Source organism: Mirounga angustirostris, unplaced genomic scaffold, assembly GCF_029215605.1.
Source record: "Mirounga angustirostris isolate CCGP_5_RB_7025 unplaced genomic scaffold, mMirAng1.0.hap1 SCAF_13, whole genome shotgun sequence".
Classification (NCBI taxonomy): Eukaryota; Metazoa; Chordata; class Mammalia; order Carnivora; family Phocidae; genus Mirounga; species Mirounga angustirostris.
Genome location: NW_026991721.1, coordinates 36,454,111 through 36,470,591, shown reverse-complemented (window position 1 = coordinate 36,470,591; position 16,481 = coordinate 36,454,111). Strand labels below are relative to the sequence as shown.

Sequence of the window (16,481 nt, the reverse complement as noted above, 5' to 3'; positions counted from 1 at the left end):
GAGAAAATGTGTCTAATGCTGTTGTTATGATACCAATCAGTCGTGGACGTGAGTCCCAGCCTAGGGCGAAGAAGGAATTAGGTTGGGCCTAAGAGACATTATACTCTGTGAAAGGAAGAATTTTTTTTTTTCTTCTTCTTTTTTTTTTTTTTTTAAGATTTTATTTATTTGCGAGAGAGAGAATGAGAGTCAGAGAGCATGAGAGGGAGGAGGGTCAGAGGGAGAAGCAGACTCCCCGCCCAGCAGGGAGCCCGATGCGGGACTCGATCCTGGGACTCCAGGATCATGACCTGAGCCGAAGGCAGTCGCTTAACCAACTGAGCCACCCAGGCGCCCGAAAGGAAGAATTTTAATAACAGTGAAAATGATACATTAATCCTATTCCCATCTGCGGCTATGACTGCTCCCAGCCATCAGCCATGGCACGTGGAAAAAAAAAATTGGTGGGTAGGTAAGTGTTTGGGAGGCAGGCTGTGTTTTGGACCCATCGGTTGTGCTACCGAAGGTAAGGTTTCTCTTTCAAACTAGGTTTTTGGCCAAGTCATCTTTTGTCTGGAAAGGAGAGACAGAACACTTTTGTTAGAAACCCTGAGACTTGAGAGCTGAAGCATTAGCTTTTCAGCTCAGAGTACAGTGGAAATGTGAAATGCAGCCAACTATTTGCCTTCCCAGCTTGTGGCATATAGAGACTTGTATTTTATATTTCGTCTGGGGCAGCTTCATCTCAATAGTGTTAATTATATTTTAGCTTGCTACCAAAGTTTTGAAACGAGAAACATGTCTTAGTCTCAGGTGATTGTGGTTCCCCAGCTTCAAGGATGCTCCTTTCTTTCTTGTTCTTACCTTCTGCAGAGAATGTCATTTTTCTCTTTTTAGCCATACATTATCTAGGAACCACATTGAGTTCGGTCCTCCAAACATTATTATGTAAAATGGGCATTTGTGAGGCAGTAGATATCTAATTGTGGGCAATTGCAAGCAGAAAATGGTTTCATCCACCTTCTAAACCCTGCCTCTGGTGCTTTGGAAGATTTATAAGTCTGTTTCTTCCAAACCGTGAATAGAATTATAATTAGAAAACTGAGAACTTCCATTTTCACTGCAAACTTTTGAAATCTACAATAATCTAGAAAAGGAGCACTGGTAAACTTTTTCTGGAAAGGATTAGCTAGTTAATTTTAGGCTCTGCAGGCCAAGAGGCAAAATAGAAAATATGTACGTATTTACTTAAATATAATCACTTAAAATATAACCCTTGAAAAATGTAAAAATCTTTCTTAGCTGATAGGCTGGAGGAAAATGAGTGGGTGGCCAGATTTGGTCCATGGGCCCTAATTTGTCAACCCCTAATTTAGAAAAAGCTGGAAAGTCAGTCATAGGAGGTAATATTTATTGAGTATTTGCTGTGTGTTAGTTACAATGCTTAAATGTTTTGTATTTCTTATCACTTTAATCCTCACAACAGTCCTGTGAGTTGGGGTTGATTTATTAGCCCGCTTCCCAGATGAGAAGACTCAATTCCAGGAATGTTATGTTAACTTTTCCCAAGACAATGGATGGCAGAGCTGGGACTCAGGCTCAGATTCTGAAAGCTGCATCATGACTAAGAATGTCTGTAGTTGGAGAAGGGAGGATTGGAAAGAAAAACAAAAGATGTCAAGTAGGAATGACTGATGGAGAGAGGCAGGTTGGCCACTACCAGCGTGGGGATAGAGATTGGTAAGAACAATGGGCAAAATGGAAGAGAGGAATGTGTGTTCTGATCATACCTGTTGGGAGTGAAATATGAGCGTAGAGCTTGTAGTAGCTTTTGGAGGGGGAAAAGTCAGGGCAAGAACAAAGCTCCTAAACTTACCCTTTTGGTTATAGTCCATTGTTTTCCTTGGAAATCTGTTGATGTTGAGTCCTGGGTTCCCATGCTCTGTGTTTCTGGCAGGACCACGCAGGGCCATCTTATATACCCTTAAAGGTTTTCAGATCTTAGAGGCTGCTCAGAATCACACTGCAAACCTAGGATAGACCAGGTGAATTCTCAGCCAAGAAATCTTTAAGAATTATCAAGGAAGATATTTCCCTCTTGACTGTGCCAAGGTCTGAACAGGAAGGTCTTTTTCTGTGCTTCGTGCAAACATTGTTTACTTTATGTGTACTCTCAAACTGAGGACACAGGCCTTTGGGGCCACATCTTTGGGTAGGAGTTCCCTTTAAGACCTCCCAACATGGGCAGACCCTTCTCCCTAACTTCTCTCCCCTGCACAGCCATCAAAGTGGGAGCTTGGAGGCTCATTGACCTTTTCCCAGTTGCCGTTTCCCCATATTTAAAAGGGTGACCATTAATTGTGGTTTTATGAAGATCCCATGAGACCAGGCAAGTGAGACTTACAGGTCTGGTTTGGTGGATGGCACACAATAGGTACTCAGTAAGCTGTAGTTGTTCATTTTATGTTAAACCTAGGAAAAAAATAGGCAGCCATGGGGGGAAGATAGTCACTAAGAAAATGGACACCTTGCCTAGTGGCTTGGCATCACAAAGCCTGGCAATAGCCGTGAGTCGCTATCAGGTTCCTGGTCTTAGAGTGAGGTGCCAGGAGGTCTTGGAAAGCAGCAGAATGTCCTTATATGGTGTCCTAGTGGAAAGCCATAGAATCCTACCAGAGAGCAAGCCCAGTGCACAAGCTGGACAGGAGTTGGTAGCCATAATCACATCAAACAGCTGCGACACCAGATGAGCCCAGGGGTCTGCCCAGGAGGGCTTGCTGTTTCTTTTCTCTCTTCAGGACAGGGGCTGCTGGAGAATAACTATGCTCTTGCTGAATACGGGACATATCGTGGGAGCAGTTTGCATGTATCTTCAGGTGACAGGTCCGGGTGTATAAGAGCCCTCTTTGAAGAATCCTGGCAAAATGAACCTTTTTCAAGGTAGAGGAGGTACAGGGAAGGAGGGAAGGTGTCTTCTGTCACTTTCCCTAAGCCATCTACAAGAGACCACGGATCCCTGGCTTACTCTGGAAGTTCTCTCAGGTAGTCTTGACATTGTGGGAACAATCCCATTGCTGGCCAGGTACATGGTGATGAGGTCGGGACTTGTCTTTGTCTTGTGTCCCACCTGTTCTGTAATTGCATTCTGCCTTCAAGTTTGGGAAGAAGAGATGCTGGACTGGGAATTTGATTACTTCTATTCAAATCTTTGACAAATCTATTTATGCAAATCAAGCAGCACTTGGAATGGCATTTCAGCTTGTAACATATTTAATTTTGAGACTTTCATTGTTGCAAGCTCAATAGTGATTTTTCCAGTTAAGCTTAAAGGTTTAACACAATAAAAGATTTTTTTCCCTTCAATGTAGCAAGTGCCAAATAAATAGTATTTCAAAGAAAGAAAAGCGCACCCCATTGCATGACTAATGTACTCATCTCTTTCTCTTACTGTGAAAAAGGCCTCTGATGTCTGTCTTCGAATGTGTAGAGTTAAGAATAAATGATTCTGTCCATGGTTGCTTAGATAAATGCATGAACAAAGGTAAGAATAGAGATGTAGATTTGCTACTGGATCTATTTTGGATCTGTAGGCATTCTTGGAGGGAATGGTAGGTGGTGTAGAAATAGCTTTTGAAAATGAATTTGGGTAAAATGAGCATGCTAATACCAATGAAAAATTGTAATTCATTTTTTGGTTCAGAGTTGTTTTTCTCCTTTTATTCTAGTATTTAGCAGGGGAGGAAAAGGAAGGTATAGTTACATATTAAGTGTCTTTGAAAAATTAGCTTTTTGCCTTAATATGTCTTTGCTTTTGTGTCTGTCTCATGTGCTCTTATTACAGAGATTAGGGCTTTTCAGTGTTGTCAGAAAAGGCTAAATATATTAAAAAATACAAAATATCTGTCCTGAGAATAGCTTTCATTAAAACCGAAGTTTTCTTGGTATTGAGTTTTGCAGGTAGCTCAGTTTTGTTGGACAGTATGGGAAATTGACAATACTGCTTTTTTAGGCAAATTCCTGGGTTTTAAGGAAACTTGGGCAGTCACAGAATTGCCTTTTGAGTCATTTAGTCTTTAAGAAGTTTCTGGGAGTGGTGCAGGCGGTAGATCTTTCCAGATTTTCAGAGTGAGGTTCATTTCCTTTTACAAATACACTGTTCTCAGCCACTTTTAGGAGGGATGCAGGTCTAGTTGAACTCTTTTTCAACCCCAGGTCATCCATCAATCACTACCCTTTTGTAGGAACTACAGGGGCTATAGACATGAAGTAAAGGTAATATGCAATAAGTTGTCACTTCTTGCTACCTCTTACCTATATGTGGTTTTACTCACTTGACCTCACCAAATTCTAAGAAGTGTATTTAATGTGTTCCCTAAAGAATTCCCAAAGAAATTAATTAGCATGGATTCTAGAAACTAATTAAGCTAGAACTTTACATGGATCTGAATTTTTGGAAGATTGTGCATATGGGAGGGGTCCTAGGAAGCTAATATTTTAGGCATAGTTAACTCCGCATTTTCTGGGGGCTGATGATGGTGCATGTGGTTTGTCTAGCGTCCTATTTGCTTTTTTACCTGCCCATTGGTACTGCCTACAAAAGGCAGATAGGAACTCTTTTTCTTGAGAGATTCTAAACTTTGGGAGGAAGAGAATGAAATAAATGACCAAAGCCAAGTTTGGAATTGCATGTGGATTCCATTTTTAGAGAATGGTGCTCAGCAGTGCTGGTAGGAGTAATTGAGAGGAACATGTAAGGAATGGAACCATAGTTAGCATAGAAAGATTCTGGGAGTCCTCAACCCATATTCAACCATTATATCTAAAATATTGGCTTGAAATAGTCTTACTTGGATCAGAGATGGGCTTGATCTATGTGGGGAAAATACTGAAGACACAGAGGTATAAGTGTGGTCGAGAAAGAAAATAGAAACTACTTGGACTTTTAGAAAGTAGTATTTGTTTTTCAATCAAGGCAGTCTCTAAAGAAAAGGGGAAAATGATAATACTGCTATTGGATTGAATTACACTTGAGTGTGTGTGAGATTCTAGCAGAGTTGAATTTTTTTGTACCATATGTTTGAAGTCAACTGCAGTAGCTGCATGGAAAGTGATCAGGAGAGAGGATTGGACTCCTACCATGATGACCTATTCAGTGAACCTGGTGGTGCTGAGTGTGGTCAAGAGCAGATGTGAAGATGGGCTAACCTCAGATGTTGGAAGAGAGTAGATTGCTTAGGACGGGTTACCAGGCAAAACTAGGTCTGATAGGAAAAGCAGGGAGAGATTTCACAGCTCACACCAAGAAAGGGGTTCAAACATCCAGAGCTAACCAAAAAAAGTTTTTAAAGATAGCGTTCTGCTGCTGTAGACATGCAAAGGAAGGCTGGTAAATCACTGGAAGGGGGTTACTTGTCATGACATTCCAACTTTATAACTCTTTTCAAGTCAAGAGACTCTGAGGTTCTGTGATAACTGATAATAGCTGGAGGACCTAGGAAAATGAAACAAGTTTCTCTCTCAAATCCTGATCTCACCTAGGGGTTTGGTTTCCTCTCCTTACCTTTGAACACCAAAGTGGATTCCTGGGGCATTCATTCTGGGGGATCCTGATCAGGCAGGGGAGAAACTATATCCTTGTACGCATTTCCCTTTTCCTGGCCCCAGCTCCCAGGAATTTTTCAGAAGGGAGGAATCCGTGACTTCCCAGCCTGAAAACCGTTGTGCTCGGGTTAGTGTGCGAACACGGAGAGAATGGTGGGAGGTAAATGTGAGTGCATCAGAGTTGCTGATGAGGTCTCCTGTAAATATTGTAATGAGTCCTTGAGAACTCATTCATTATGAGTGTTTCTGTGTGGGCTTGAGCTGGAAGCACACATGTTTATGTGTACCCTGAGGTCCCTGAGATACAGTTTAATGTCTCATTTGGTGCTCATTAGACCATGGGAGCCAATATGTCTTCAGTATAGAATGATTCCACCTCATTGTGTTTTGTTTTGTCTTTTTTAATAATCTGGCTAAGAATAAGTCAGCTGCTCTGAGCACTTTTTTCCTCCTCCTCTTCCTCGGATTTTTTTTTTTTTTTTCTCGTTGCTTTTAGCTTTGTTAGGACAATGCAACTCAATGAAAGTAATTACACCTAGTAACTCTTATTTGCAGTTAAATTATGCAGAGACGAGACTTAGTCAGATGGAAAGCTGTCACTGTGAGAAGACCTGTCAAGTGAGTGGACTTCTCTATAGAGATCAAGACTCCTGGGTTGACGGGGATCACTGCCGGAACTGCACTTGCAAAGTAAGCCTCTTTGTAAATAAAAGGAGGTGTAAGGGGGCATTTTCACTACTTATTGTATAATCTGGTCTTGCAATATACAATGCTGGCTTTAGGAAGTCCCTGTGATCCTTTTACTAAACTTCTGCCTAGCAATCTGAACAATTGTGAGGGGAACCTGGAAGAGTGTCCTTTCATCTCTAAATACTTGGAAATTAAAATCTGCTTCTATTTGACAACACACTCTAATAGGACCTAACCTTGTTACTAACAAACTTACTGTGTGGAGTCTGAGGATCGAGAGTATCAGAGGGAAGAAGGGACTCCTGTGATTTTTCAGGCAACCCAACGGTTAGCTTCATTCACAACTTTTCACTGCTAGAATACATTTTATTTATTTATTTTTAAAGATTTTATTTATTTTTTAGAGAGCGAGAGAGAGAGAAACAGCATGAGAGGGGAGAGGGTCAGAGGGAGAAGCAGGCTCCCTGCTGAGCCGAGAGCCCGATGTGGGACTCGATCCCAGGACCCTGGGATCATGACCTGAGCCGAAGGCAGACGCTTAACCATCTGAGCCACCCAGGCGCCCTAGAATACATTTTAAAAGGGAGTATAATTGGGTGCCTGGGTGGCTCAGTTGGTTAAGCGACTGCCTTCGGCTCAGGTCATGATCCTGGAGTCTCAGGATTGAGTCCCGCATCAGTCTCCCTGCTCGGCAGGGAGTCTGCTTCTCCCTCTGACCCTCCCCTATCTCATGCTCTCTCTCTATCTCATTCTCTCTCTCAAATAAATAAATAAAATCTTAAAAAAATAAAATAAAAGGGGGTATAATTAATTAGTTTCTAGATGTTTTTATTACAATTTACAAGGTATCTGTCATCTGTTTCAGAGACTTGCAAGACCCACCTCCAACCCCCGCCCTGACTTCCAGGGTCTCCATCATTAGTATATTCCATCTGTTTCAGAGAATTCAAGAGCACCCCCAAAATTAGTATGTGAACTCTGTGCTGTGCAGTTGAAATTATTTGAGAAATATCTGAAGAATGCTTTTGTTTGGGGAAAATACAAAATGGATTGTTAGAGCCTCAATAATGATTGGCACGGTCTGCAAAATGTGTTATTTATGTTCTTGTAAAAATAGGCTTTTGTTTTCTGCCTAATCTACTTAGCCCACATGGGCAGGTGGAATGAAGCCAGTGACGTATATCAGAAAAGTACCTGAGGTGGCACAGGTTCATCTGTGCTGGAGAAAATACTTCATTTGTGCTCCTGGAGTAGACTGGGAATTCCTCACACTGCTTCTCTTTCCCCGCTGAGGTTTCTGAGATGAGATGTGTGCTTTTGCCACAAAGAGAAATTTCAAAGTGTGCTTCTGAGATGACTTTCCCTGTCCTTCCTTCCTCAGAGTGGTGCTGTCAAGTGTCGAAGGATGTCCTGTCCCCCTCTCAGTTGCTCCCCAGACTCCCTCCCCGTGCACATTGCCGGCCAGTGCTGTAAGGTTTGCCGACGTAAGTACTGATGGAGGGTCAGAGTGGTTCTTTGTGCTTTGAGGTTTCCCCTTCCCCCAACTGATGAACGCTGATGACATGAAGTACCGGAAGTTGATATTAAATGTATGACAAGCAGAACTTCTGTATTTTAATCACCTGTGATGTGCAGATACTTCACATAAGCTATTTAAAAAAAAAATCTCATATCAGCTCTAATTACTCTTCTTCCCATTCTCTGTAGAAGGAGCTGGTGTTTGCAGGGATTAACTACTTGTCTAGAGTCAAACACCTGCTGTAATGGGTTGTGTTTATCTATGAGGTCACAACTCCAAAGCTCCATGTGCTTTGGTCCCTCTCCTTCTGAATGATGAAGTTTAAGACCCAGATTCTGTATTTAGGCTTTCTGAGGTCTTGGCCAGATTTCCTGTTACTAAAAGGCCTTTGTTAGGAATTTCGAGATGGGCCTCAGTTAAGATATTGACATAAGTGCCTTCAGAGTTGGCCTGTCCAAGCTACAGGATTTAAATATTCTTACTCTGTTTTGCAAAGGGCACCATTTTGGAGGAGATAGTAAAATGAGTCCGGAGATCAGCCGTAAGAGTAAAAAGCTGTCTGGGTGATAGACACTGGGGAGGGTATGTGCTCTGGTAAGTGCTGTGAATTGTGCAAGACTGTTGAATCTCAGATCTGTACCTCTGAAACAAATAATGCAATATATGTTAAGAAAAAAAAAGAAGAAGAAGAAGAAGAATGTAGCAGGAGGGGAAGAATGAAGCGGGGGAAATCGGAGGGGTAGACGAACCATGAGAGACGATGGACTCTGAAAAACAAACTGAGGGTTCTAGAGGGGAGGGGGGTGGGAGAATGGGTTAGCCTGGTGATGGGTATTGAGGGCACGTTCTGCATGGAGCACTGGGTGTTATGCACAAACAATGAGTCATGGAGCACTGCATCTAAAACTAATGATGTAATGTATGGGGATTAACATAAGAATAAAAAAAAAAGAATGCTTGGTATGTGCCAGTTACTGTGTAGGTGCTCCACTTCTGTTCGCTTATTGACTGCTCACTGCAGTCCTTCGGGTGGGGATTATTACCCCTGTTTTACAGGAAGCTTAGGGAAGTTAACTTACGAAAGTCGCAACCCTAGTAAGTGACCGTGGTGAGATAGGAAACAGAGGTGCCTGACGACAAAGCCCATCGACTTTTTATCAAAGTATAGGGTCTTCTGTAGCAAGAGTCTAGGTTAGAAACAGGTCATCATTCAAGGTCATTTCTCTACCAAAAATATCAACATCACAGGGTCTTCGAAACACAGTGGTTTAGCTTTTTGCCAAAAACAGCCTTTCTCCTAATAGGACAGTGGAGGTGGGGATAGCTGATCTGGTCATACCAGCCCAGACCTTTCTTGCACTTTTTCAGAAGGGACTTTGGAATATTTTTCCTCCTTAGGGTTGGCACAGTACACCTATTTCTCTGGAGGGTGGTACTTGGAGTTGATCTAAAAAGAGAAACTGTACAAACTTGATATTCTATCTAACAGTGAACAGAGGAAGAGGATGAAAAACTACTGGGAATTTGTTTAAAAAATGAGTTTTAGTCCATTATTTTGAGTTTTCTCGACAAGTCTGTGAATACTGTCTCTTGGAAGTTGTTTGGACATGGGAATAAATGAGTCTTTTGCTGTTTTATGTTTTAATCTTTTGATTTTCTGATTATAAAAGCAATCTGTTTATTGTGTAACATTTGAACTCAGAGGAGTTAAGATGATGGAAAAATCTCTCCTAATACCACCACTTGGAAACAATCACTCTTGAAATTTCAGTGGATTTCATTTTTTTAAATTTTATTTTCTGTGAGGTATTATCTGTACAGTTATCTATTTTCTGTGAATATTATCCGCACACTTATTGTGCGGATAATATTTATCCTACTTCATTCACTTCCATAAATAAATAAACAAACAAACAAACAAACAAAAACTCTGTGGCCAACATGGGGCTTGAACTCATGACCCTGAGATCGAGTCTCTTGCTCTACCAACTGAGCCAGTCAGGCACCCCCCCCCCCCGCCGCCATTGACTTATTATCACTTAAGTGTATTCCTGTGCTTTAAAGAACACTGAATAAACTTCTTTTTAAAAAAAATTCATTTAAATTCAATTAACACATAGTGTAGTATTAGTTTCAGAGGTAGAGTTCAGTGATTCACCATTCTTCTAGAACACCCAGTGCTCACTGCATCATGTGCCCTCTTTAAGTCCACCACCCAGTTGTATAAGCTTCATTTTAATGAGCTTCATGGTGTTCCATTGTTTGGCTCTTGCTTGCATAACTTATTTAACCATCCCCAATTTTCCCACTTTGCACTAGTATAAATTACTCTTAAATAATCTGCTTTATGTAGAAAATGCATTTTGTATTTTATATTTTCTTAAGATAAAATTCTCCAGAGTAGAATCAGTGGGCTAAATCACTGCCATTTTCAAGGCCCTTGATGTATGTCACATTGTCCCCTCAGTAGAATTGTTGGGGGTAGTCACTTCCAATTCATTTGAGAGTTTTAAGTTTTGAAAAATATTTTAGAAAGTTACATGATTTTACCAACATGCTGATATACAGCTAACTAAAACATCAGTGTGTGTTTGTTTTTTTTTGTTGTTGTTGTTGGTTTTTGCTTTTGTTTGGAATTCATAGCAATTTAGGCGGTACTAATTTTCTCAGCAGCTCCGATTGGTGGTTTGATATGTTTGTAGTTAAACAAAATGGTAAAAAAAATAAATGAATGAACACTAGTTAAAAAAGAAAAAAGTAAACCAAAGAGAAATGATGTAAAGCACCTCTGGAAGTTTCAAAGGTTAAGAACCTCTGGCTTAGAGGGTTTTAATTTCTTCATAGTTTTTAACAGAAATATGCATTAGGCAGTTACTGAGTGCTGGTTCCTGGAGTGGTGATAAATGGGCCCTCTCTGCTTCAGAGGGCTCACTTTCAAGTTAGGTGATTTACAGTGTCTAGAATTCTCAGTGCAGTCACATTAGGCACGTATATAGGCACTATCAGAATGTAGACAGATGGCTTGTGGGACAGTGCTGGGAGATGAAGGGGATATCAGTGGTAGGCCTGGGGTGCTCCCTGGAGGAAGTGGAGCCAAACTAAACATTTCTAGCCTTCTGGAAGATGACTGTGGTGGGTTGAACAGTGGAGTGGAGCAGAGGAGAACCAGGATTAATAAAGCAGAGTTCCAACACTAGTAGGTAGAATTTCTAGAAGTTTCAAATACCTTCATATTAGAAAAAGGATGGAGAATTGACTTCGGTTGTCCCTTTCATATAAAATTTCCTAAGCTTCTCTTTGGGTTTGGGTGGACCAGTATTCTGGAAACTCTGAGAAAAGGTATTCATCTGGCTCAGGCAAAAGGAGCTGATGCATAAAAGCAAATGGTTTTGTCAGTTGACTTACTAAGTGTTGATGCACTTGTCATGGCCTCAGGAGCTGCAGCCCTTAAAGATGGGGGCATTTGTTTGGAAATAGGAAAAAGAATTTTGTCTAAGTGTTCATGTCTTAGTTCATTCCTTGGAAAAAGTGCTTTGTCCTTCTGTTTCGATCAAAAGGCCCAGACACTCATGTGGTCTCCAAGAACAAGGTAGCTTTCATTTTGGAGGTCTCAGATCCTGATATTACGAAGTTCTTCTCTCTGTTTTGGAGGCATCAGGAGAAACTCTGGAGAGCCTTCTAGATTCATCAGTTGTGGACATAATGGTCCAGGAGTTTATTACCAGGGCCCCGCTTTGACCTACTAAATCAGAACCTCTGAACATCAGTGCCCTGCAGGCTATTCTTTCGGGAGACAGACTTGAGAACTACTGCAGAGGGTGGGGAGTGAAGAGAGAGGATGATGGAGAGGGAATCTCCAGCTATGCAACACAGCACTTAAAAGGAAAAGAGGTGGTAGAGGGAAAGGAAATACTCTGATAACAGGGTTTCAGTAGGCGAGAAGTAGAAATTGGCAAAGGTGGGTGTGGGATGCGTGAGGACAATCGTATTCCTTTGAATTGATGCAGTTGTTTATATTCAGGTTTCTCTCCCAGCACTGTCCTTCCCTCTGGGTACAACAGTATGCATATGTGGATCATTTGCTTTATGTCAGGCACCATGTTGAGCCCTTCTAGTGACCCAAACGCAGTCCCCACTGTTAGCCCCATTTTGTGGGTGAGGACCCACAAGAGCACAGAGACGTAACTTTCCCAAGGTTTCTCAGCCTTGGTGGAGCCAAAATAAAACCCAGGTGGTCTCTGGCTTCAGAGCTGATGCTCTTAACCCATCTCCTCTCCCCACTGCGGTCCGGGGAGATGGAGGCACCACCACATTACGACAAAATATTGTGTAACACGCATGTTGTGCAAGAGGCAGAGGTAGCCCAGACAAGGGAGCAATTAAGTCCATCAGAACCATGTGTGTGTTCGGAGAACTTCACAGGGGAAGTAACAGCTGAGTAGGGTGTTATCAAATAGGAGTTTGCCATGTCAACAAGGTAGGTGAGAACACACCTGACAGAATCATATGCGCAAAACTCAAGGAAGCGACATTGCATTGACGTTAGTAGTTAAAAGCAAGATTCAAAGGAAGGGTTGGGGCATAATCAAAGTGTTTTACCAAGGCTGCTGCATCGAGAGAGCTGGAATCAGGGTGGCTGGGTATGGGATTCAGGCATATTCCAGCTAGAGGTGATGAGGCTGACAGGCCCCCACTGCCTGGAGAGATGAAAAGCAAGGGATGGATGTGAGTGATGCCCCAAAGGCCTGGTACATGGTAGGTACTCCATAACTTTTTTTTTTTTTTTTGTACAAGACAGATGAATCAGGTGTGGAGCATCTGTAAGGGAGAAGTTGCGAGGTTTTGAACAGCAGGCTGTAGGGGACTCCTAGTGTGATTAACAGAACTAAGACAGGTGGAGGAAGTAGTGCAGGGTGCGATACATTCTGTTAGGCATGTGTGAGTTGGAGATGCTGGAGGAACACCCAGCGTGATGTGGGCATCTTGCTCAGAGAGACGGTATCTGGAGCCAGATTGGGGAATGAACTCACTGAAGTAAGGAGAATTCCTGCCTGTTGGCTTTCCTGATCTGCCCGTCCTTGTATAGTGCAATACGGAGTGCTGGTTTTGATATTCTAACCCACTGATGGCCACGGAATGGCTGGAGTGTGTGTAGGGAACAAATACCTAAATAAAGACAGAGCAACCTAATCTCTGGATCTGACAGGGATGCCAAGTCCCGCCTGTCAGTTGTTTATTCAATGTGCACCCAGATGGCAGAAGTGTCCAGTCATTGCACTGGAGAGGTCAGGGCCGAATTTGAAGGGCCCCATGTCTGTGGGGGGGAAAAGATGCAGTTGAGTAACTTTCTCCTACTCCTCAGTGCATATGTTTCTGACATCACAGAGAAGTGTGTGTTGGTACCAGGTTTCAATTTCATGGTCGTACACTGTGAAATATTCAAGTTTGCATGTCCCCAGTGTGATATGAAGGGCTTCAGGTATCCATTTACATTTCTACTCCTACCGAAAGCTGTTGGAATGGAGTCCCAAATGCTCCAGCCAAAGGCACCGGAGTCTGACTCACCTTATGCTTGAATTTCCTCAGACATCAAAAATAAGCCTTTTAGCTGAGATCAAGAGGTGGGATAATGAGGACTGATGTCAGGCGTATGGAGGGCAGTGACAGAAAAGAGGGGGTATGGTTGGAGAAATGGGGGATGAGCATGAGAAAGCAGGGGATGTTCTTGTGACCTGCAGTGGTGATCCCAAAAGCTATCCTAAGATCATTTCATTGAGAGTTGATATTGTAATCACGTATACGTCCTGCACCAGTGCAAATGGCCGAGGCGTGTAGCATGATTCTGATGTCATTCGTAGCCCCCAAAGCACCCTGCTGTGTGAGGACATAAAGTTTAGTGGACATTTATTTTTATACAGGACTGGTGGATTTGAGGGATGCTTCCCTGTGTATGGCATGAATGTAAACAGACATTGCTATCTCCAGACAGGTTCCTCTGAGAACTCCTAACAGAGGAGAGGAATCAGGCAAATTTCATAAAACAGGGTAGCAAGTGGGCTCATACCATTCTGTGGGGGACAAGGTTACAATGAGGGAGAAAAGTCTGTTTCTTTGCTTTCGAGCCTGGGCCAAGAAGCAGATGGCAGATCTGACAGCAGGGCATTTAGCAGAGCTGTCACTCTGGAACAAGCCATCTTGCCAAGTTGACAGCAGCTGTGTTTGGGAGTGTGGGAGTTGATTGGACAGGAATTCCAGGCCCTTGGAGGATCTGTGGTCTCCCCATACGGGTAGAGAGGGGAATCTACATCATCATTAGGACCAATGAGTCATGGTCAACTGAATGATCAAGAAAATTGAGGCATACAAGATGGTCATGGATAACTTTTTGAAGGAAGGTGGGGTTGATGTAGAAAATTCTCTATTTTCTGTTGCTGTTTTTGTTCTGAAACTCATATCTGCTTTTCATGATTGAAACCACTTTAAACAGCAGAAAGAACTCTTATTTGGGAATCAGAACTTTTGACTGTTTTCACTACCAACTGTAGGCACATTAATTCTAAAATTACTTACTGTTATTAAGCCCAGAGGGGCACTGATCTCGTGGCTGGAGATGAAATGATGAAATACACCTAGACCCTGCCCTCATGGAGGTTATAGTTAGCAGGAGAGATGTATAATGAATTGGGCAACTGAGAGAAAAGGTGAGGTGTTAGAGCTAGATCAAGAGTACCAAAGAAGCACAAAGTGAGGGCAGTTCACCAGTGCTGGACGTCAGGCTTATGTTGAAACTGATGGGTATAGAGGATGGGGGGTTGCCAGGGGACGGTGCATGAGGCTGCCTATTCTTGGAGAAGATGATAGCATGTGCAGATCCCAGACACAAAGGAGAAGGCGTGGCTAGGGTATATGTGGATGTTTGGGGGGTGGGTGGGGAATAAATGCAGAGGAATTGATGAGCTGTGAAGCTTGAGAGAGAAGGAAGAGCTACCTGAATGGCTTTGTTTGCTGAATTAAGGAATTTGGACTATATTCTGAGGGCATTAGTGATCCATAATGATTTTAAAGCATGGCCTCGTGTTTGTAATTAACAAAATATGTCTGTTTTATGGGGAAGAACTGAATAAGATTGAGACCAGAACAAGAGAAACAGAGTAGGAGGTTCTGGGGTACTAAAGAGGAGGGAATGAAGATAGTTGCAGGTGGTGGGGAATAGACAAAAGTAGGTTGACTTGAGAAACTTAAGGAGGGAGCATTGTTGTGATTTGGATACTGATTGGATGCTGGGTTGAGTAAGAAGGAGAGGTTAAAAGGATCCCAGGTGGTAGGGTGTGGGTGCTGGGGTAGTTAATGGGGCCGTTCAGGAAAGGAGATACTACACTTGAACAGAGTCAAGTTAGGTGTGGGTTGTTGCAGATCATTTTCTAACAGGAAGCAGACTCTGAAATGGAGATTTGCTTGTCCTTTATTAGGAAGGATCTGTCAGGATCAATTCTAAGGTGGAGAGAGATCCTGAAGGAAGTGGAATTGCACAGATAAAGGGGTTGAACGGCAATATAGTTAAACAGTTCAGTCATTCCTCTAGGGAGTTCTGGAGCTGGAATGACCTTTCAGAGGGATCCCTAGTTGGGGCAAGGGGCCAGGACTTTGTCCTACCTTTACCAACCACTCATTGTATGTGGGCTGGCCTAGGAAGTGCATTTGACCTTGGATGAGGTGGCTCTCTTCAAACAAGAGCAAGTCCTAGATCACTGTTCAGCTGAGCTGGTGGTCGTCAGTTTCCCCAGCAGCTGCAGGAATGAGTCCTTTGGCCATCAAGGAGGATCTGGGTAGCACACCGCTGCATCCACTATGGGATCATGATGTTAAGTATACCAAATCTCTGGGCTTTCCTCTTCCTGTGGCTAACAAGAGGGTGTTGGGCAAGTTGATTGCTGAAATCTGTATATACTTGTACGTTCCAGGAGAGTTGAAAGATTGTAGAACTAGGAAACTACCAAATTAACCTGTTTTTTTTTTTTTTTTTTAGATTTTATTTATTTATTTGAGAGAGAGAGAATGAGAGAGAGCACATGAGAGGGGTTAGGGTCAGAGGGAGAAGCAGACTCCCTGCTGAGCAGGGAGCCCGATGCGGGACTCGATCCAGGGACTCCAGGATCATGACCTGAGCCGAAGGCAGTCGCTTAACCAACTGAGCCACCCAGGCGCCCCCAAATTAACCTGTTTTTAACCAATGCGGAAACAGAGACTCTAAGAGCTAAGGTAGTTTTTATGAGACACACAGTGATAGAGATGGCTTAGAGTGCGTGTCTTCACTTCTACTTCTCCTGAAGACTAGGGTAGAAGGATCCTCATCTGTGCAGGAGAGGGAGTAATCAGACCTTTGCTTCCTTGTTCCTGTTGATGTGGCTGGAGATCCATTAGGGTCAGATCAAATTAACATACTCTGCACTTGTTTAAAAGTGAATCAGCAAGTTGAGTTGAGGACTGAGTCCCAGTGGAATCTAAATTGAATGGTGGGAGTTCCATTTATGCGTTTACCTTTTCTACAAGGCCTACCTCTACTTCATGCCTTCCCTATTAGCCTGTTAAGCTCACCTTTCCAAAAAACAGTCTCTCTAGTGCATTGGTAAGTGTTTTACTGGTTTGGCTTGTATTTCTCAATGGTTTTTGAGCTTACCAGGAACATAGAGTA

At 42.6% G+C, this 16,481-nt stretch overlaps 1 protein-coding gene across 2 annotated transcripts in view; it reads left to right on the top strand.

Moving 5' to 3' along the window:
* Window positions 1-16,481, top strand: part of NELL1 (neural EGFL like 1) — an 808,674-nt gene that overhangs the window by 176,661 nt on the left and 615,532 nt on the right. For both annotated transcript variants that reach the window (XM_045894008.2, XM_054512010.2), the window contains exons 8-9: window positions 6,136-6,270; window positions 7,652-7,754. In XM_045894008.2, coding sequence (XP_045749964.1) covers window positions 6,136-6,270; window positions 7,652-7,754 — 238 coding nt within the window. The remainder of the gene's footprint in view (window positions 1-6,135; window positions 6,271-7,651; window positions 7,755-16,481) is intronic.